General features: G+C 37.9%; 1 protein-coding gene across 7 annotated transcripts in view; it reads left to right on the forward strand.

Moving 5' to 3' along the window:
- Positions 1-17,601, forward strand: part of LOC122526185 (transcription factor Sox-2-like) — a 105,673-nt gene extending 88,072 nt beyond the window's left edge. For 3 of the 7 annotated variants that reach the window (XR_006305984.1, XR_006305983.1, XR_006305982.1), the window contains 2 exons: positions 15,329-15,658; positions 15,873-16,026. Coding sequence is in view for 2 of the 7 variants with exons in the window: in XM_043649395.1 (XP_043505330.1) it covers positions 15,873-15,963 (91 nt within the window). In the remaining 5 variants the exon portion in view is untranslated. Of the gene's footprint in view, positions 1-4,827; positions 5,459-15,328; positions 15,659-15,872 lie in introns of those variants that run through there. The other 4 variants (XR_006305980.1, XM_043649397.1, XR_006305981.1 and 1 more) reach the window with 3 other exon arrangements.
- Positions 17,602-23,155: the final 5,554 nt, after the last annotated feature.

A 23,155-nucleotide genomic window follows, 5' to 3' on the forward strand; every position in this document is an offset into this window, starting at 1 on the left:
CAACAACAACCAAAATTTCTTTTATTTATTTATTCTTTTCTTTTTTGTTTCTTTTATTTATTTTCAAATATCGTAGTATCTTCTTCCTTAGGCACGCGTGAACTTAATCTATCTAAAAAGATAACTATCTTTTTGGCCTCGATTTCACGAGCTATACGAAATGATGACGAGAGAGAGAGAGAGAGAGAGAGAGAGAGAGAGAGAGAGAGAGAAAATGAAGAAATTATTTCGTTCCTCTGTAGAACTTCACGCTCGCTTATCTTCGCTGCTTGGAGACTTTCGCGATGCGGGACTCGATATTCCACGTGCGAAATTCTCTTAACGACCCGCGTCGATTAATCACTTCGTACGACTCTCATTCTCTCTCTCTCTCCCTCTTTCTCTCTTATGTCCTCCTCGACGTTCACCAGAGATTTATTCTTCCTCCTTTTTACCTCGATTTTAATTCGTACGCTTTTATCGGTATGGCACTCGGCACTAATTAATCGTCGTGCTTCGTTAATGAGGTGCGGGTGTTCGTGAGAAAGGGATAAAATTGTTCGTTGTTAAAGAAACGATCGCAACTATATACTTACGTATACATATATATATACATATATAGGTAGACGAGTGTGTGTACGTACATACGTAACATATACTATCTATCCAAGTACATAAGTAAAAAATGAAAGATCTTCTGCCGATCGATCCTACTCTACTCGAGGTCTTTAGAATTCGATTATTATCGATCTTCTGCCGATCGAGTTTGCTATAGACGCTCGAAGCTCGAGCCTTTCCATTCGCGATAGGGATTAATCTCGTCGATTGATCGAGAAACGTCCGATTATCGAAGACCACTCCGAGACCGTCGGTTTAATCGGCTACGAATAGCAATAATGGTTGACGCCTAGGAAAAGGAAAAAGAAAAGGAAAAGGAAAAGGAAAAGGAGAAAAAAGAAGAAAAACATATTTCCTTCGTTAGTTTTTATCGTCTAGCAGCAACTCTTGATATTGCTGAATCCCCCGTTTGGTTTCTGGCCGTATATAATTAAGCGTTTAAGTACGATCGCACGGTCTATGCCCGTGTAACCACGGATTTGCTACAATTATCGACTCTGCTTTAACGACTCTCTCTTTTCTAAGCGAAAGGAGTTACAACTTACAAGAGATGCGAGTTTAAGAGAAAGAGAGACAGGTAAGCACGCGCGAATCCCTGAGAAAGAGAGAAAGAAAGAAATAAAGAGAGAGAGGGACAGGGAGAGAGAGAGAGAGAAGAAGAAGATAGTCAAAGGTAGATCGTCGAAGAAATCGGGTTTGTCGAGTCACGACGTATAACGAACTTCAGCTGTGTCTTCGTCGAGCTTGTGAAGCTTCCCTTTATCGACACGCTCGAATCGTGGTTAGCCGTTTCACTGTGACACGTAGAAGAAGGAGGATCGTTAAGTTCACCGATGGTGGTTTATTTCAGGTCCAGTACGATATCCTGGTAATATTTCTGATACGAAATCCACTCTCCTTTCTTTCTTTCCTCCTCCTCCTCCTCCTCCTCCTCCTCCTTCTTCTTCTTCTTCTTCTTTAAACTAGGATTAAATGTTTTCTTCGACGAAACAACGGAATCCCATTGGTCGGATTATTACCCTTTGCTTATATACGTAATCGTCAAGTATTTTCTTTCTATTTTGATCTGTTTTTTATATATGTCAAATCGATATATGACTTAATCGTCGAAATCATTGTTATTTTGTCGGATACATTGTAAACGGCTTAAACGTAATATGGGAAAGGCGAGAACACGTGGAATGCAAAAAGAAAGAAAAGGGGGCTGGGAGGGGGGAAACAAAAAGTGAAGGAACATCGAAAGAAATAGCCGCCTCGTCGTTAATTACTGATTTTCCTCGGTCCGCGTCACTTTTTAATTGACGCCAGAAATTGAAGCAGAGTGGTGATGTTCTAGCAGCCAGGCAGGCAAGTTCTTCCAGCGAAGTCATCCTACCTTCTTCTTCTTCTTCTTCTTCTTCTTCTTCTTCTACTTCTTCCCGCCTTCTCCTTCGTCCAAATCATTCTGGGCCATCCTCTTTGATTAGAACCGGATTAAGACGTAGTAGAAAGGATCTCGTAAAGGATCTTTTTTTATATATATCCTTGATAAATCGCGATCCTTTTTCTTTTTATACATGTATATATATATATCGATAAATCAAGTATCGATCATTGATACAATTTTAAACCGACCCATTAGATTTCTCATTCTAACCATTTAATATAATTTAAAGAAAAAAAAAAAAAAAAGATATATATTATATATATATGAATATATATTTTATCGGAGAGAAGAATATGAAGATTTTTTTGTACGGGATCGAGTAGAGTGTCTGTTTCGTCCACCACCTTCAAGGTCGTATCATCGACGCCGTTTATTTTCTCCGTCGCTTAAATAACCGTGCGCACATTTTCTATAGACATGCCAACGTGTCCTACCTGTCAGTTTCCAGTTTAGTCGATATGCTGCCAATGACACGAATCTTTGTCTCTCTCTTTCTCTTTCTCTTTCTCTTTCTCTGTTGCGTCCAGCACGCGTCGATGGAACGAACCTTTTTCCCTTCGTTTCCATCTCTGTTTTCGCGGCTTTACGCGGCCTCGCGTCGCCTCACGCGACTGCAAATGCGTTCTCCTGGATTCTATCTACCTATAGGTATATTCTTTCTCTCTTTCTATCTTCCTAGTTACCTCCATCTTCCTCTCCTTCTCTCTCTCTCTCTCTCTCTCTTTCGCACGCGAATAGTCAGCAAAACGTACTATATACTCTCTTTCTCTCTTTTCTCATCGTCGAGAACTGCCGTGTCTCTCCGTCAATGAAACTCACCACCACAACCATCCCTTTTCCTCTCTTTCTTTTTCTCGTAGCTTCCTATACTAGTCTCTCTCTCTCTCTCTCTTTCTCTCTTTGGCTTTATCGAGTCGGGCCTGTCAGCACCAGAGCTTCTCACCCTCGCAAAAATAATTACGTTGAAAGAGAGAGAAAGAGAGAAAGAGGAAGAGAAATAGGTAGCGATGAGGAGGGGGGTGAAGGTTAGGGTGGGGGCAGTTCTTCGACCCTACATCTGGCACCCGTTCGTCGACTATTGTGCCAATCGGACGGTCGCTTTGATAAGCCTCCGTCGGAGAAATGAGAGCCAATAAAAATTCATTTGTCGGATCTCCGTCCTTTCCTCGACCATTTTTTTCTTTCTTTCTTTCTTTCTTTCTTTCTTTCTTTCTTCTTCTCCTTTCACTTTTCTATCGTATTTTACTCTTTTCTTGATCGCGTTTAATTGTATTGCTTGTAAGAAACCCGAGATTTTGTAGTCACGTGCGAATTTGTTTCTTTTCAAAGTTACTCGTTAAAACGTTGTATTATATACGTAGATATAATATTTACTTGGCTAGTAAAAATACTTAATTGATATTAACCCCCCACTTATCTTTATAAATAAAAAAAGTTAAAAAAGAAAAAGAAGTAAAAATTTTACAACGATCTTGCAGCGAATTAATATAATGCAACATCTGCTGAGAATCGAGCTATACAGGATATCTGATATCATTATCGTGAATATATAATTTCACGAAGATATTAATATATATACAAAATGCATAGAATAGAAATGAGAGAGAGAGAGAGAAAGAGAAAGAAAAAGATACAAATTGGATCGTTTGCATCGTCGAATAAAAAAAAAAAATAAGAAAGAAAGGAAAAAAAAAAGGAAAAAAAAGGGAAGAAAAAAAAGGAAAAGAAATAAAATAAAACGCACGTGATAATTACGTCGATCGTGAAGAATGAAGAAAAAAGAAGAAGCGTCGTCGCGTGTGTATTCCATGTATAGATTGTTAATATGCACGACGCGTAAGAACAATGTTAGTAGAAGCAATGTTGAAGGTTTCTCGAGGAGATGATGCGGGGTGAAGGGGGGACGGAAGGGGTGGGGGGAGGTAGGTTGGGGAAGCCACTTGTGGGCCTCCACTCCCCGAGATAATTACTCCGTTATTATTAATTACGAGCGTATGCTTCGTACACACCGGTTTACAACGTTTTGTACATTCTCTCGGCGGTTATGGGGGAAGAAGAGGAAAAAAAGAGGTCCTTCGGGAACTCGAGGAGTTATGGAGAATATAATGGCGGATACGAAGTCGTGTTCCAGGTTGACGCGTTGGAAGAAGTCAGGATCGTTGTTCATCGATTCCGCGGGATTAAGCTCGGTGCCACAATTTGCACTTCCATCCTTTTATTCTTCTTCTTCTTTTTCTTCTTTTTCTCTCTCTCTTTTCTTTTTTTTTTCCTCCTACCTATCACCCACACTTGGACGATTCCCGGTGGATCGGTAGCAGCCATTAGAACGGATAAATGAATATTACCATTTCGATGGTGGCATATTTTCTGACGGAAATACCGGCATAACCGATCGAACGGATCGACTTTTGTGTATTTGATACTCGCGACAATAGTTAAAAATTAACTTTTACTTTTTAATTATTTTTTTTTATTTCTTTTTGATTTTATACATTCTACTTTCTTATTATTATTATTATTTGTTTCTTTCTCTCTTCCTGTCTTCTACGGTGATATCATTTTTTATTCGTTAGTCTAACACGCGTTATCAAAGTTCTTCGTTAATAATTAATCTAGCGTGAAAATGATTTGTATATCGTGATATTTCTCGAGCATCGATAGATAAGTTTAATAATGTGTATATATTATCTCTGATTATCTATTATTTTAATTATATATATATATTTATTTATTTAATATATAACGATATCAAGTTCGAGATAGAATTTGTTCTAAGTTTTCGATGATGTTTCTTTTGCTTTTAGAACCGGCATACTGTGCGCTGATACATCACGCGAAGCTGCCCCAGCCCAGAACCAGTTATAAACATATGATTAAGCTCGTTTTAATAAGTTTTTATGTAGATCTTTACGCGTAAGGATGTACCTATAATAAAAAAAAAAAAAAAAGAAAAAAAAAAGAAAAGTAAGTGTTAAATAAACGAGATGCGTTATGATGACAGAGGAGGAGATCGTCGATGATTCCACGATGTCAGAAATTTCACTTTCCTCATAAAATTATCCTCGATTTATTATCCTTTCCTTTCCTTTCTTTTTTATTTTATTTTTTCTTTCTTTTTCTTTTCCACGAACAAGTACAACAACAAAAGTACGAAGTACTTTGAAATTATTTTCTCGTGATAATAAAATGATCCCTAAGAACGTAATAATCGGTTATTACGTTATCACTCAAATTTAACTCAATCGTAGGTATCGTATATTCAATAACCCGGAAGTATGTATATATGAAATTTGTGTGATATTATAAAAGTAATACGAATACAAACATGCAAAGTATCCTAATTTCGCTCAACCATCCTAATTTATTCTACATGTTACACGAGCCAGTGCAATCACGTATATGGATATTATTACACACATGAGAGAAAGAGAGAGAGAGAGAGAGAGAGAGAGAGAGAGAGATACGTGAACGATCAAAATTGTAATGGGCATCTCATTTGAAACAAATTTATCGTTCAATTTGGAGAAGTTAACGGCGATAGAAAAGAACGTTGAATAAGTCGATAAAATAAGGTCTACGTTGTATGAGAGAAAGAAAGAAAGAAAGAAAGAAAAAAAAACGAAGAAAGATGGCGATCGAGAAGCGTTTTTTTCCAGCGTTTTCTACCCCTCCCCCTCCTCCCTGCTGAAAGAGATTCGTCGATTTTTACGAGGGTCCAGAGAAACGAGCAAAGAACCCTTTTCGAAATCTTAAGACCTTCCTGGATAAAGAGCCCCTTTTTTTTTCCTCGTCCCTTTCCCCCATTCGTAGCACGAGAATCTCGACGAAAGATCGTAAGGACGAAGGGCTTACGCTCGAGCGCCTATTGGCGCTCCTAGTAAGACTATCGACCAACCCACCACGAGTCTACGACCAACCAATCCTTTGTTTTAGCCACCACCCTTCTTCTTCTTCTTCTTCTTCTTCTCTTTTTCGAGATAAGCATTTAACAACGGTTCGGTGTTTGGTTTTGACGAACCAAAAATTTATCGAATTGTTATTCCTATCGATTTGTTATCGTCATGGAGCTGCGAGGAAATGAAAGTTTTCGAATAGATTACACGTTTTACAAAGTATTATAATTATATGGATACCTATGCATGATTAGAAAAGTTCACGATCAAAAATTATTGATAATAGTATATATATATAAAAAATGATAAATAGTAATACATATATTGTACAAAGATATAATTATGCATTAATACTTTCTCTCTTTTTAATCATATAACTATATATATATGTGTATCGTTGCACAGATACCTCTCTGTCTCTCTCTCTCTCATACATTCATATCTTTTTTTCTCTCTTCAATATTCTTCCTTTCCAATTACGGAGGCGTCGATGCGAGCTAACGTACCTCATATCTCTCCTCTACCACTGACCACCATTCCCTCGGAGTCCCCATTTTTTTAATTAATAGAGCGTGCTACAACAAGTCGGTGGGGGATACCAACCTACCTACCTACCTATCTACCTATCTACCACAAGCTTTACAGTTTTCTTTCTCTCTCTCTCTCTCTCTCTTTCCCTTTCGTGATAGTGCGCGCGCGCGCGCGCAATCGTAAAGCTCGCTGCGTTGGTGTGGTGGTGGTGGTGGTGGTGTGCGAACCGAGGGGCGGATTCGTGCCAAACGAACAGAGAAAGAAGAAGCGTGGAGAAAAGAGGACCGAGGTTCCGCAGGAAGAAGCGGCTGGCTTGGGAGGGTTTTAATGAGGATGAGCGAGATAAACCCACCCCTCGTTTCCCCTCCTCCCCCTCCTCCTACTACTCTTCACCACCTCCCACCTTCTCGTCGACCGGCTGTGCTCTTCCATTTCTTCCTTCTTCTACTCCTCCCTCTTCCCCTATCTTTCTTCACCCCCTTCCATCCCCTTCCCTCTGCTCCCTCTCTCTCTTTCTTTTTCTCTCTTTCGTTCTCTTACACTCTGCCTTATCTAGAAGGTAAAACTCGCGCGCGAGATACCGAAATACAAAAGAGAAAGTAATTTCTTTTCTCGACGATTTTTTACCTCCTCCTCCTCCTCCTCCTCCTCCTCCTCCTCCTCCTCCTCCTCCTCTTTCTCTTCTTCCTCCTCTCTCTTTCTCTCTCGTTGTTGTAAATTTCTCTTCTTCGAGCTAGACGGAAGAGGGTAAAACGCGATGAGAGGGAGTCTTCTTACCATTTCTTTTTCTTTTTTCTTTTCTGTTTTTATCGAGAATCGGTAGACAAGGACGCCTACGGTGCAGAGTGGGATTCACGATATTTCTTTATGCGTAAGTGGCTTTTAATGGAGCTTGCAAGCTTATTAGAACTTGCGGAGATGATGTATAAATCGATTTCTATTTATTCCTTATATTTCTTTATACATCACTTCATATATATATATATTAATTACCAGCTAATAATTAGATAAATTCTTATTGCGAGAGTATAATTGTAATCTCGATAGAAATTGAAAACGTACATTATTTTTTGTTTAAATTAATATAATGAAATAAAAATGATCTCTTTCTTTCTATCTATCTCTTTCTGCGGTGATCTCACGTATCAATCAACAGTATCATCAGGTTCACCCTCCCCACCCACCCCCCTCACTTCGTGGCAACTCCTTTCTTCGTATATATGGATCGATGATGCAGCACGTGCTATACGGCCTCGTAACACACACTGCATTCACCTGCACATGCCATACGTCGACGGTACATCTCGTTCGCTTAGCATAATTAGCGATCTGACGATTAACAGGCGTGCGCCGACGCCGCCACTGCCGTTGCTTAATGGCTTAATTAATTCGCCGATTACAATGCCGCTGTACACCGGATCGTTCTGCCACTTTGCAGCTCGTAACTTTATATCGTCCCTACCTATCCACCATCGTCTGAGTACATTCTCTTAAACACTCGTGTAACGTAGTCGATTTTCTTACCGACTCTATACTTACTTACAATATAAATTTGACAATAGGATAAATTTATTATTAACATACAGATAAAATATGATATTTTATATTATTCATCGATGGGTGCGCGCATTCTAAATAAAATCATATTTTATATTGTGGGATGCGAGCGCCTCCAAGCCAAACACTTAAATAAGCATTCGTTAGGAGATTTGACGGTGGGCCCTGGATAGCTCAGTGGTTAAAGAGCAGTCGCCCGGAAAGCGGAAGATCCGGGTTCGAGTCCCGTCCAGTCAGTCCAACGGCTCAATTTTTTCACGAATCCTACAATATATTTTTTATAAGTTATTAAATGTTGTTTTAAAAAAGAAAATCCACTTCTCCAGAGGAAACAATTTAAACAAAGTTTGGATCGGTCGTACACGGAGTGTAACAAAAATTTCGTAACATGGTCTTTTAACCATCTACACGATCCCGAATATATATATTTATGTGTATATTCTTTGGCCGGCCTCATTAAAATTGTTGAAAACGATCGACCATATCCTATCTCTTTTTATTCATTCTTCCAAGCCCTTGTTTCGGGTCTCGTTACATGGTTGCTATCTGCCCCTGACTTAATTAACATCGATATTACTTGTATCGGCTTTGGTTTATCAACAAAGCATATTGGCTGACTCGAACTGACGATATTCGATAAGCCTGGTAAACGCAACCTTGCTGCTACTGCTGCTGCTACTGCTGCTGCTGCTGCTGCTGTTGCACTCGGGTACCGCATGCGAACACGCATGTATCTAAACACGCGTTTATCGTCACGATTACACGCATGTCAAGAATAATTATCGTAATAATCGTCGAAAAGAAAGAAAGGGGATACGGGGAAACGGAACAAAATAATCTCGTATCGACGGATACGAGGAGGGACAACAAAAAATTGAGGGATGATAGAGATGATGGTGGTGGAAGAAGAGTTGGCGATGGGGGGTAGTAGTAGTAGTAGTAGTAGTAATAGTAGTAGGAGTAGTGGGTGTGGATGAAAGTGGGGAAGGTAAACGAACGTCGCCAGTACGGCGGGGCCGTCAATCAGATCCTCCACCCCCCTTGGCCCCCCTTGCCAAATTACTGTCAAACGCAATTAGAATTGATGTGGAGGCTGCCGGGGCTAAATCAAAATCGCGAGACGACCCTCCGCTAACGATTTCAACCCTGCGGCGTGGTAGCCGGCTATCCTTCGATCGTAATTTTCTCCCGACGCTAATTAATACACCTAGCTCGTACGTCAATTCGACGGTACCTCTCGCTTGTACTGCTTTTTATCCTCGTCTCGCAACATTTTCTTTTCTCTCTTTTTTTTCTTTCTTCTTCCCTTCTTTCTTTCTTTCTTTCTTTCCTCAGTTTTCTAAAGTATAATAAAATAATAGTTATAATAATGGAAACATATGTTAATATATACTACGATTCGATGGCTAATAAATTATGATTTACAATAATCGTAGCTTGATATATTACGCGTATTAGAAAAATAAATCATAGAGAAGAAATATTTTCAATTTATTATGTTCTTAATCTGTACCGACGCGTATCTTTTTTATTTATTTTATAAACAATTTTGCGATATAAGGAAAGAATTCTTTTGATAAATGTTATAAGTATAGACAAAAAAGAAAAAAAAAAATAAAATGATGTAAGCGCAGTCTCCTCGTACAAGGAGATGGATCAAAAAATTATTCGTAAGGGATGAGTTATTCGTTTTCGTGCCAAAACGTTTCTTCTTTCTCTCATTCCCTGTCTTTCTCTTTTTCTTCCTTTAGTCGAGGTGGGAATTCTAGACGCGACGATGTGTATTAAAGAGACTCTTTTTTCGCAATAAACAATCGTGCGCCAGGGACAGGAGGCAGTTAGAAGCGGCATTAGGGTGAATTATTTTGGCCACACGGGGTAAGAAGTCTCATGAATCAGGAGAATTACGAGTTCCTTGCCTCGATGTCGTGAAATCTTGTCTTCCCGGTTTCCTCTCTCTTTCTCTCTCTCTCTCTCGCTCTCTCTTTTCCCCCCTTTCTTCCTAGCAATCTTATCTCATTCCAAATTATACTCTTACTCTTCAGATTTCTCATTCTCAAATCCTTCGGAGTTTCCTTTACGAGCGGCTTTTCAATTGTTCGACATTTATATTCGAATATATATCTTATTCACTTTTTATATATATATTTCCTCTCTTACCATCAAATTTAACAAAATTATATAATAAATTTCAAAAATATTCTGACAAACGTAATAAGTACCAATAACAACAACAACAGGGATAAATTCGTAAATTTATCACGAACAAATCTCTTTTCCAAGAACAACAAAATCAAAATCCACTTTCCATCTAATGAACTACGAGTTAATCTCGTTTCTCACCAAATTGCATCGCCTAGGATCTTCGTATCGTCATCATCGTCGTTGTCAAAGGGCCCCGATCGCAACTATTCTCTATGATAGGTACTAGACAAGCCAGCTTCTCTTCTTCTCCATTCTACTATACTCTTCGCAAACGAAAGTAAAAGAGTAAAAAAGGGAGAGCGAGAGCAAGATCAAGAGAGAGAGAGAGAGGAAAAGAAAAAAAAGGGAGAATCGGAGAAATAGAATTGTGCGCGCGAGCGCATTCACATTTGCTAGAGCCTTTACGAATTACCCGGGGTCGGTGGTGGTCGTCGGTTCTCTTTTTCATTACGGTAAGAGCCGATTGCATTTTTTACGTTTCCCTGCGATGACTACGACGACGAGGCACGGTTGAGTTGACCAATCTGAAGAACAGAACGGGAGAATAGAGATGGATAGAGACGTTGAGGGGTGGTGGAGTGCAAAGGGGGTAGAGGGGGTAGAGGGGAGGGTGGACCATCTAATCACGTGTTCCTGGCAATCGTCATCCTGACTCGAGGACCACGCCACACTCCTCTCGTCCTACGACGCAATCCTCTTCCACATCGGCGCAGGAGATCCTTTTATTCGAAAGAACCGTAGGAAGGGCTCTCTCTCTCTCTATATATATGTATATATATCTCTGTTCTTTTCTCTTTATCTCTATTCCCTATCTCTTCTCGGCTCTTTTCTCCTCTGGCTCTTTTCTCTTTCTATTTCGTAACGTAGACCGCCCTTTCATCGTTCTAGGACGTCTCTCTCTCTTCTATCTGGCTTAGCCGGGGGCCAGCGTAATTAAGCTCTCGATTGAAAAATTAATCATCGCGTATCGATTTCGCGTACGTTGATATACGCAAGCCGCGAAAAAGAAAAAAGAAAATCGGAAAAAAAAAATAGAAAATACGCGGAGGAAGATGTACGAAGGCAAAAGGAATGAGAAGGAATTGAGAGGATGAGTTAAAAGGGTAGTATAGGTAGTATGGTTATTTTATCCATGCTAATGTTGGCATAAAAGCTCTTACGGTGAATCCGAAGGGTCTCTCTCTTTCTCTTTGATGTTTCATACTCTGACGTAATCGATCGTTTCTCTATCTCTCTTTCCTTTTTCTATTTCTATTTCTATTTATTCCTGTCAATGAAATGTTTTAGCTTCTTACGTTAATTACCTACGTTTCGCGTAAGGTTTCATTTCGTATAGCGTTTAATAAAGACAATTATGATGAATCATATTATACTTGTAATAAAATTGAAATAACAAATTATACACGCATATAAGTTTATTACAACACGTTTATTATCATTTCTTTACGTATCTTACGACAATTTACGTTGTTACGTGGGTAAGAAAAAGAACGAGAGTATTTGAACGTAAAAACGAAAAACGTTTTATCACGAAAATAATAAAAAAAGAAAAGAAGGACATAAAGACGACGACGAAGTATAGTATATATATATACACTACTAGTAATAGTAGAATCCACTGATCCTTATTTCGTTTCTAAATGAAGTCGAGGCTTTACCAAGGGAAAGAATTAAAGTCTCGTTTTCTCGTCGGTAGTCTTTCCTCCGTTGAACGATTTTCTTCTTGGCTCAGACAGGAAAGCAAGCCAGCAGCAAGTAGTCAGCCAACCAGACAGCTAGTAAGCCAACCAGTCATTCAGTCAACCAACCAACCAACCAGTTAGCCAACCAACCAACCAACCGACCGACCAGCCAGCCAACCATGTCCTTCTTCCATCCTCATCCTCGCGAAATCCCAATAATCCACGATGAGACACAGATTGAGTCCCCAGGACTCTACAGGGTAGAAAAAAGCGAGTAGTAGGAGTATCGCTAGAAAGAAGAGCTATGGATACAGAGAGAGAGAGAGAGAACGAAAAGGCGGCAAGACCGTAGGGAGAAGAAAATTGAAATCCTTCCGGGACGGAGGATGATAAAATTGCGGATGGGCAGGTGTTACCGTAATCCGGATCGGGAAGAACGATGGACCGTCCAAGAACGAAACTTATATATATATATACACTAGTATTTTCTGTAGATGCAAGGATATATATTCGTTGTGTGTGTGTCTCTTCTTCTTTTCTAAGATTTACGAATCGCGTATAAGAGATTAAAATTCTTTTTAATTCTTTTTATCTTATTCGTAGACAACAAATTCGTCCCTGATCTCTTCTTTACTGTCTTATTTTATTTATATATTGTATTATATACTTACGCATATACCTTATACCGCGTGTGCATAATGTTTTTGATCGATTGGTAAATATTTCGATTCGATTTTAATAAATCGATTTCATTAAACGAGTCGAAAGTTTGCAAACTCGAATTGAATTAAAATAAAACTCGTGATATTATTAACTAACGTAAGTAAGGCTGGTAGCATTACCTGTTCGTTTCGATTAATTAAACGTGAACAACATTTGTAGATACACCGACATTCCGATTCGAGGTTATCATTTAACATGATGCTCGTTCGTATATCTATGTCGATTCGTGTAAGTTGATTTCTCTCTGAGAAGGATTGGGAAGGAAAGGAACAATTGTAAGGGAAAAAAAATTAAACTAAAAATAAAAAAAAAAAATAAAAAGAAAAAAAAAGAAAGAAAGAAAGAACGGAAAACGATACGGGCTTGGACCGCTAACGGGCCACGATTATTTTAATCCAGCTGCGAAAGAGGAGAAAACGGCGGGAGCAGGACTCGTAATTTGTTTCGAGATCGTATCTTCAAAGTGGCTCTTCGTCCTCGTCGATGGTAGAAAGAGGGAATGAGATGATTCGAGAGTCACTTGGAGAGAACGAGAGAGAAGAAGAAAAAAACAGAAAGAGAGAGAGAGAGAGAGTCGCGGAAACACCGCTCGACAGAAAGGACGAAAAAAGAGAAGAAGAAGAAGAAGGAGGAGGAGGAGGAGGAGGAGGAGGAGAAAGGGGAGGAGAAGGAGGAGCCCTAGGACCATCTCAATCTGTCCACTCCTCGTAATCACCGACGAAAGGACGAGCCAGGATTGGTGATTCCCCTTGTCTTCGCGTCTATCACGATTTCCTTTTTTTTCTCTCCTCCTCTCTCCACCTCCCTCTTCCCACCTCGCCCTTTTTCTCTCTCCATCTTTTTCCTTTTCTTATTTTCTTTTTACTCGTCGTCTATCTCCACCACTACCACTACCACCGGCAACAGCAGCAATAGCATCGATATTCCTGTCTTCTTACCTCCTTGTTTTGTTTTCTAATCTTTTCCTCTCTTATCTTTTCTCGAAAAACTTTTTACCAACGTCTAAAAGTTGACGTTAGCTCGCACGACTATTTAAACTCGTCATTTCGAGCTAGTTAAACTTCTATCAAGATCTATAAAGGTATTCGTTAATGTTAGCGATTAAACTGATTGAGAGTGAAAGATTCATTCGGCGACTTGATGAGAAAGATAGAAGGAAGAGAGAAAAAAATAAATAAAAAAAGGATAGGGATACCTGGAGAGACATTGATTTCGATCGAAGTAAAAACGAAAAGCTTAGGATCTTCTCGAGAAGAGTCCTTCTCTCTGACTATTTTTTTACTCGTTCATCGGAATGGCTGAGATGGTGCGTTTCAATGGAGAAATAAGAAGGATAGAGAGAAAGAGAGAGAGAGAGAAAGATAGATCTGTGAATCAGAATCACGATCGTTCCTGTATCGTATATCGCGACATATCGCATCGAAGGATCGGTGTAAGCCGGTAGCAGTCGGTTTTCACGGCATGGTCTCGGAAACGAAGAGAGAGAGAGAGGAAGAGAAAGTAACAGCAACTGCAACTGCAACTGCAACTGCAACAGCAGTAACAGCAACAGCAGCAACAGCAACAGCAGCAACGGCACACTCGATGCGCACAATTAATATCGAGCCGTATCGTCCGATCTCTCATTATTACCCCGGTGGCTTGGCAAACGTGTGGGTGTAGTCACTCCCATAGACGAAACACACGCACAAATAAGTAACTTACGTACGTACGAATAAACGCAGGGATAGTGGCTACCGTACACCCCGGGACACCAGAGTCGGCCATGTATCACCTTAACGAGCCGGGCATCGCGTGCCGATCTGTATTAAGGATTTATAATCCCCCGAACCCCGGAGAACTCCTAATGTCTGACCGACCAGCAAAGATATTTTGCTTCTCTCCGATTCTTCGGCTCTACCACGGTGTTCATTCTCTCTTCTTCCTTACTACACCTTTTTTTCTCTTTCGTGGAAGAGAGAAAAGGCCCAGGACAGGTGGGCACACCCACGATGAATTTTTGACGATGAACCAGCAGCACCACCACCGCCACCACCACCACCATCACTCCGAAGGTGCGAAGGGTACATACTAATAAATCGAGAATGATTCGACCACGATAAAATCAAATTCGAAACTTACACAGGTAGGTATGCATGTATCGGTGGGTCCTATATAAGAGGATGATCAAATTCCCAAACTCTCAGAAGGGATATAGAGAGATAGAGAAATCTCGAAGGATGTAGAACACAAGAACAGATTCCACGGGAAAGAAAGAGGAGGGGGGTAGGGAAAAAAATAAAAGAGAGAGAAAAAAAAGATAAGAAACATTAAAATCAATGTAAGGATTCGTCGTAGGGTCGCATTCCAGGCTAAACACATATTAATTAGCTGACATACGGGCAGGAAGACATAACTCCTGGCCCAAAGGATGGGCCCAAAGCTGTCGGCTCGCGCGAGATCGTGCCCCGCACTCTTTCCGAGTCTCGTGTTACGTCTCTCCGGAGTCGATGGGTCCGATTCGAGTCCTTCTTTCCAAAGAGAGAAAGAGATATAGAAGATGGGCCCTTTCCACTTATTTCTCTCTCTCTCTCTCTCTTTCCCTCTCTTTCTATCTTTCTTGACGTCGCGCGCGCGAGAGCAAGGAGCCGCGGGTGGCCCTTGCTTCTCCCTCTCTCTTTCTCTCTCTCTCTCTCTCTCTTTATTTATTTCTTTCTTTCTTTCTTTCTCGTAAGCAACGTACGTGGGCTCGGAAGAAGATACTGAGCACGACGCTACCGTCGCATTAATAACACTGGTAGCCGGTCATATGTTAAACGTCCACCGACGGTGGCCGTTCCACCATGGAAAGAGGAAGAGAGAGAGAGAGACAGAGATAGAGAGAGAGAGAGAGAGAGAGAGTACCTACCACTTTCCTCGCAAAGGGACAGACCTACCTTCTACCTACAGCAATGTACTTCTTCCTGATGACGCGCTACCGCGCTAGCCACCATCGCGAATATTCTTCCTCGCTCTTTATATTTTTCTCAAACGAAATTTTTCAACAACAACAACAACAAAAAAAGGTCGTATTCTTTCTGATGCATTAGATCATCATCATCATTATCATCGTCATCGTCGTCGTCATCGATTAATTATTATTCTTTCGTCGACGTTTACGAATATTCTTAATTGTCTTTTTTGTTGTTTTTCTTCTAAACTTTACGCAATTTTTCTCACCTTTATTGATATTATTAATTTATCGTTGTTCCTTTTGTTTTTTTATTATAATTGTTACAGGTATCAATGCCCGGAGGAGACATACAGGATGCCCGTGGATTATTATAGTGCGAGATCTACTTCGTCAAGGAGATATTTCGTTAACGATTAAGATACACCCCTTCGAGTTCGACGACGAGTCCCGGAGAAGAAGATTGAAGGAAACGAAGATGAAGAAAAAGAATAAGAAGAAGGAGGAGGAGGAGGAGGTGTTGTGTGTGACGAAACGAACGATATAATTAAACGTATATACGTATGTATAACGTACCTCGGGTGATTCGATTTAATAGATTATATATATATATATAAACGATGTAAATATCGGTGTGCAATAAGTCGACACTTCCTCGTTTATGATAGGCGAGAGTCCTTGTTATTATCACCGTTACGGTTAGCATTACGAACCATTATCGTTACCGGAGCATCGCTTATCATTATCGTATCTGCCGTGAGAGGAGGAACTCGTTGAATTATTCATGCGGCGTTTATGACGGAACTTTTTTTCTTCTTCTTTTCGTTAGACTTAAAGTGTGAAAGAGAGAGAGTGAGAAAGAAAGAGGGGCAGAGGGGGGAAGAAGTACTATACGTACAACGAATGAAAAAGGGTCGCGCGAGTCTCGGGTAACCGTTCGCGAGTTTCGTCATAAATCATCGCATGACGTACGTACGTACATACGTTAACTCTAATTTTTCTTTTATTTTTAATTGTTCTTCTTTTTTATCTCTCTCTCTCTTTCTTTTTTCTTTTTCTATTTTTCTTTCTGTTCGAGCTCCTTCACTCGCGAAAGAAAAATCCTTTGCATATCGAACAAGCGATGCGACGATTCGGAAAAGACCGGAAAAAGACAACACATATTTACAAATTACATATGCGTTTACACACACACACACACATACAAACACAACCATTCTCAACATATATATATATATATGCGGAAAGAAGAGGTGGTGAAAAATAGGAAAACACACATTACACGTTAATAGCGTCTTCGTGTTAATCTGTATATTACTTCTGTAAATAAATTAATCGTGATATAAATCGGTGCGAGTGATGCGACACATATTTTAATTATCGTTTGATTATTATTAACAAACCGAGTTTTAGTATCCTCGGCCTTAGCGATCCGACGACTGTCTTACATACACACACACACACACACACAATTGATATAGATTTATGATTATTAAGTAAATAGTAATGTAGTAAGATTAGTAGTACACGCTCGTTGATTTACGAGGAACGTTTCGTGTAAGCCGATCCTCTCGAGATAAATCGTTGAAGATAAAAGCGTGATAGGTATCGATTTTTACTCGAGGGAGATCGATTTAAATGAACGAGCTGCAGCGGCGATAAGGTGTGTTACGTAAAAAAAAAAAAAGAAAAAAGAAGAAAAAAAAAAGGACAAAAAAAATGAACAAAAAAAGAAAAAAGAAAATAAATAAATCGGGAGAGAATCGATTCCCCGATTGCAATAGCATGAAAACGAATGATTGCCGAACGTACGTATATAGTAAATGACATATATATATATATATATATTATATATATATGTACGTAAAGTAACGATCAACGAAAAAAAAAAGAACATGCTTTTCGATCCGTGAGTTTAATTAAAAAAAAGAAAAAGAAAAAGAGTCAACGACGCGTGAGCGAGCGAATTTAAGCAAATTTTTACCTCTCCTGCGAAAATGATGTTCGTGTCGTTAAACAATCCGCACGTTTGATCGCAATAAAGGCCGTGCAAAGAAACTATTTAGACGAGTACTATTTTCCCTGTTTTCTTATACTAGTTACTATTCCCAATAATTTTCATTTCAATAATCCTTCTTCTCTTTCATCATAATGAAACTTCCGAAAGAAAACTGATACGTTGAATGAAACTTTACTACTTGCTGGTGATGATAATAGGTAAATATTTTATGAACGATTCTTTTGTTAATGTGCTACTTGGCTAATTTTTATAGATATTCATTTACAATAATTATCTCATTTTGTGATTATATAAAGAATAATATAGAAATTTTCTATTATTTAAATTCGAAGGATAATCATCGTCGAACCGACGTGTATCGTCTTTTCAGCAGGCGTCAATCACCCTTATCCTTTATCTTCTAGATCTAGTCTATCGAGCTAGTAAATTGGTACACGCGTGTCACACGTGCGATACGTGCAAGGGTTACACTGCCGACGATACGGGAAAGACGATGAATTGGGGAGATGCTCGTTACGTTGACATGAACCAATAATTACGTAAATAATCAACCGTAAATTTGATTAAACATTTCGAATCAAACGTTTATTCATTGCGTTATCGATATATTCAATTCGCGCGATATATATTTCTTTTTTTTTTCTTTACTTCGATAAATTTAAATACTATCAATACTCGTAATAAATTACGAAAACGAGATAGATGAAAAAGTAAGGTCGCAAAATTAGATGATTTTTGACGATTAGCGAAAAGAATAATTCGAATCAAACGAGATTACTTGAATTTACTATCCTAAAGATTTTCAATTCTCGTATTACAATTAAATACAATCAATTCTTATCATAAATTATTAAACGATAAAACGTAATGGTATTTGAAAAACGATTGGTAAATAGGTCTCCTCTCGTTAAATAGGAATTCCTTCTCTTAAGAATAAAAAGGACGAATCATCAAAAACACACTTCGTTCGAGGTAAGTGGGAGAAGGTGAGTCAACATTAGTCTAGATACCCGAAACGCGTTCTCTGGAGCATGGTGGTGCCGATAATTGCTTAATTGACGTGGGGTCGTTGATAACCATCGGTAAGTGTATTAACTCGGGCAGGTTTACTTCGGCTAACCCATGAGGAAAAAGAGAAGTATATATGAAAAAAGAAAAAGAAAAAGTAAAAGAGAAAGAGAGAGAGAGAGAGAAAGATAGAAGCAGAAAGAGCAGCTCGAATCGAGAGACTCCAAAAGGTATTTATGTATGTGTGTGTGCGTGTGTATGTGTGTATATATATATATGTATATAATATACGTGGTGGTACGTCAGCCAAAGGTGTCTTTTCTCTCGGCGAACAAGGCCTCGTTGTAGAAAGGCGTTGGGACCTCTGGCAAAGAGAGTCACGATCTTCTTTCTCTCTCTTTTTCTCTCTCTTTCTTTCATTCGTACTCGCGGTTTCGCTCTTGACCGATACACCATAAGATATTAGAGATGCGAGATAGCTTTATTAAAGGTGAGACGATGCCAGCGAGAGACATCACCGAGTACCGGTCGCTTTGATCACATACATTATGGTGACTGTCCCCTTCTCACTTCTCTCTATATTTCTTTATTTCTTTTTTTTTCCTCTCTTTGCACCCTTCCGTTCCGAAAACTCAATCTCGTCGTAGGAGAGACACCACCTTCCTGGCTTCGATTTCCAATCCTCGCCCTTTTTGGATGATCTTTTATTTCGATTATCAATGTTTTTCGAAATTCGTTATTAAATTGAATATCGAAATGAAAGTTTGATAACATTGTTGGTTGTATATAAAGTTATGTTATAAATAAATAATGACTTTAAACAAAGATATATCGTCGAGATTTTATCGCGTTTGACGAAAAATGTAATATATTAAAAATCTTTCGCCGAACGTGTACGTGCATTTTTAAAAAGGAATATTTTCAAAAGTAAATTTTACAGAAACAATCGATTATGCAGTTTCAATGTTAAAGTTTCAATACCAATAAATGCACGAACTTTTGTCGTTCATCCTAATATAACATATATTTTATTTATTAGGTTCCATCTTACTATTTATAAGTAACAATAGGAAAACATCGACTAGCCATAGATGACGCGAGGACAATAGGAACAACGTGGACATAAATAGCAAGATCGGTTCCTCCTCGGACACGCCTCCGATTAAATTAGGAACGCTTTTTTGCCTGGCAAAAAACTGATCTGAGTGTTTTCTTGAGTGGGTGTCGGCGGCAGCAGCAGCCGTGCGGAAGTTCAACGCCAAATCGACGAAGGTGTTGGTTGCAATCTCGTTGTTGCAACTAACAAAGTAATCCCCATCCAAATCTGTCTTCATTATTATTACCTTTGAATCTTATTTCTATTATTTCGGATCAACGTGATTAGTAAATACAATATCAAACTAACAAACTATTTATTTGTTTTATCCTATTTAATAAATATCTTATATATTTTTTCAATATAATGATTCCTAACGTTTCAATAAGAGTAATTCATAAATAAGTTAACTGATAATCAATTGATTTCTTTTTTGTATTTATTATAAGAACTTCAGTCCGTAAAATTTAAGTTTTTCTAATCCGCAAATTTTATCTACAAAGTACGATGATTTAGATACTAATTAAAATTAAACCTTTGAATATTATTTCTATTATTTCGGATCAATGTGATTAGTAAATACAATATCAGACTAACAAACTATTTATTTGTTTTATCCTATTTAATAAATATCTTATATATTTTTTCAATATGATGATTCCTAACGTTTCAATAATAGTAATTCATAAATAAGTTAACTGATAATCAATTGATTTCTTTTTTGTATTTATCATAAGAACTTCAGTACGTAAAATTTAAGTTTTTCTAATCCGCAAATTTTATCTACAAAGTACGATGATTTAGATACTAATTAAAATTAAACCTTTGAATCTTATTTCTATCATTTCTTATCAACGTGATTAGTAAATACAATATCAAACTAACAAACTATTTATTTGTTTTATCTTATTTAATAAATATCTTATATATTTTTTCAATATAATGATTCCTAACGTTTCAATAAGAGTAATTCATAAATAAGTTAACTAATAATCAATTGATTTCTTTTTTGTATTTATTATAAGAACTTCAGACCGTAAAATTTAAGTTTTTCTAATCCGCAAATTTTATCTACAAAGTACGATGATTTAGATACTAATTAAAATTAAACCTTTGAATCTTATTTCTATCATTTCTTATCAACGTGATTAGTAAATACAATATCAAACTAACAAACTATTTATTTGTTTTATCTTATTTAATAAATATCTTATATATTTTTTCAATATAATGATTCCTAACGTTTCAATAAGAGTAATTCATAAATAAGTTAACTAATAATCAATTGATTTCTTTTTTGTATTTATTATAAGAACTTCAGACCGTAAAATTTAAGTTTTTCTAATCCGCAAGTTTTATCTACAAAGTATGATGATTCAGATACTAATTAGCGTTGAAAAGATTCGTTTGAAATGTGTTACAAAAACTCCGAGAAATATTTAAATATAATAATACATTAACGAACACGAAATAAACATATCGATGAAATGTAGAAACAACGTTTAAGATTCGTTAATATAAAAATTATATAAATATCTTTTTCCCATGTAAATAACACGAAAATGTCGATTAAAAGTAACAGGTGAGTGAGCGAGAGAGCGAGTGAGTGAATGATAGATCAAAAATAACGATAATATAGATATGATTATTGTTATGAGGTGAGGAATCGAAAGCATAGTGACTTTGTTACGGGGTCAGAAACAGCCGTTCTTCGACGAGATCCATACTTACTTCTTATACTCGGGGATCGTTTTTACGTGTCGATCATGGACAAAAGATCATGATCCATCCTCTCGCGTTAGGAGATCGAGAACGTCGGCTTGCGAAACCTGGCGACTTACACTCTCCTTCGCACGTTTTCGATTCGATGAGAGAAAGAGAGAGAAAGAAAGAAACAGGGGGATGAGAAGAAATGGGAGAAGAAGGGGTGGGGTAAGAGAAGGGGGGATAGGGGTTGTATTTAAGATAGAACGAGAGAGATAAAGAAAAAGAAGAGAAAGAGAAAGAGATCGATCGATTCTCTCTCTCTCTCTCTCTCTCTCTCTGTTCTCCTACGCGTCTTCGTTGAACTGTTCTCCTCTTCCATTGGCGAGTCATCGTGTAATGACGGTGCCGGCTGTCAGACCACGAGTCCAGGATTCGAAGGCACGAAACGATCGTCGAACGGCGGCGGCTCAGGACTATAACCGGCACCGCCTCAACATTTGATATCTCGAACGTCATCTTTACAACTGGACGTATTCGTCGGTTGGACTCAACTTCTCGGAATCTTATGTGTTAGCAAGATCAATAACGAACTAAACGATGATATTTTTTCTTCTTTTCATAGATACAGACGAAGAAATCTAGATTTCAAATATATTTCTATGTATTATAATATATTTATGTGAAGTTTTTTAATTATATTTGATAATAATTATAACGATCGAACAATTTTTATTCGTTCGATCAGTTTTTAATATAAAATATTCGAGTACGCGTTCGTTCTTTTTTCTTTTATTTTTTTTTTTGAAGATATTTTCGATCGTTATCGGTGAAAGCACACCACGAGCCACGTAAGTACAGGTACTTTCCTATATAGATACTTCAATTTTATTATCTTTGATGTTTACCTACTGTGTTCGAAATTCAATATAAAAAAAATAAAAAGAAAGGTAAGAAAAAGAAGAAGAAACGATTACTACGAAAATTGGATGTTTCCAAGGCAAGATAACGTTCGGTTGTTCACGTTTATGAGGGAACCTGTAATTTAGGAATTAAAGTCTCTTTCTCTTCCTTTCCTTCTTCCTTCCTTTCTTCCTTTCTTTCTTTCCTTTCCTTTCCTTTCCTTTCCTTTCCTGTTCTTTTCTCTACCCTTTGCTAATTTTTTCAAGATACAATCGACAAAAATTTTGCCAGTACGATACGAGGCAAATTAGAATGTATATATTACATAAAAATACAAACAGATTAAAAAATAATATTAACTATTAATCAATAACAACCATTTACAAATGTTAAATACAATTTAGATCGTAAGGATTTTTGTGAGTTCGGCGTGAAAAACTTTAGATCACGAAAGAACAAGGTGGCGAACAACCATAAGATTGGAATAGACTCGAAGACCATTATACGACTGTTAGGAAACCAGCAATTTCCGAATTAGAACCAGTCACGGAACTCGAGATACAGGTATCGGGCTTCACAGGTGTGGCTTTTCGACAGTCTCGTATAATACAGGTGCATGCAATCGAAAGTAAATATTTGAAATTCTTTTTAATATATTACGATAGATGTGTTTCTTCTTTCTTTCTAATCTCTTCCTACCTCTTTTTATTTTAATTTTTCCTCTTTCTTACATTATAAGATCGGAGACAAAAAATAATTCAGGAGATCGATGTTAAAGTATCTCAAGTTAAACGCGTATTTTTTATATACACATATCGAATAAAAAGGAAACACTTAAAAAGGGAGGATTATTTGGCATCAATTTCAATTTCGTGGTATAG

This window comes from Polistes fuscatus, unplaced genomic scaffold (assembly GCF_010416935.1).
Source record: "Polistes fuscatus isolate 324 unplaced genomic scaffold, CU_Pfus_HIC Scaffold11, whole genome shotgun sequence".
In the NCBI taxonomy this organism is placed as follows: domain Eukaryota; kingdom Metazoa; phylum Arthropoda; class Insecta; order Hymenoptera; family Vespidae; genus Polistes; species Polistes fuscatus.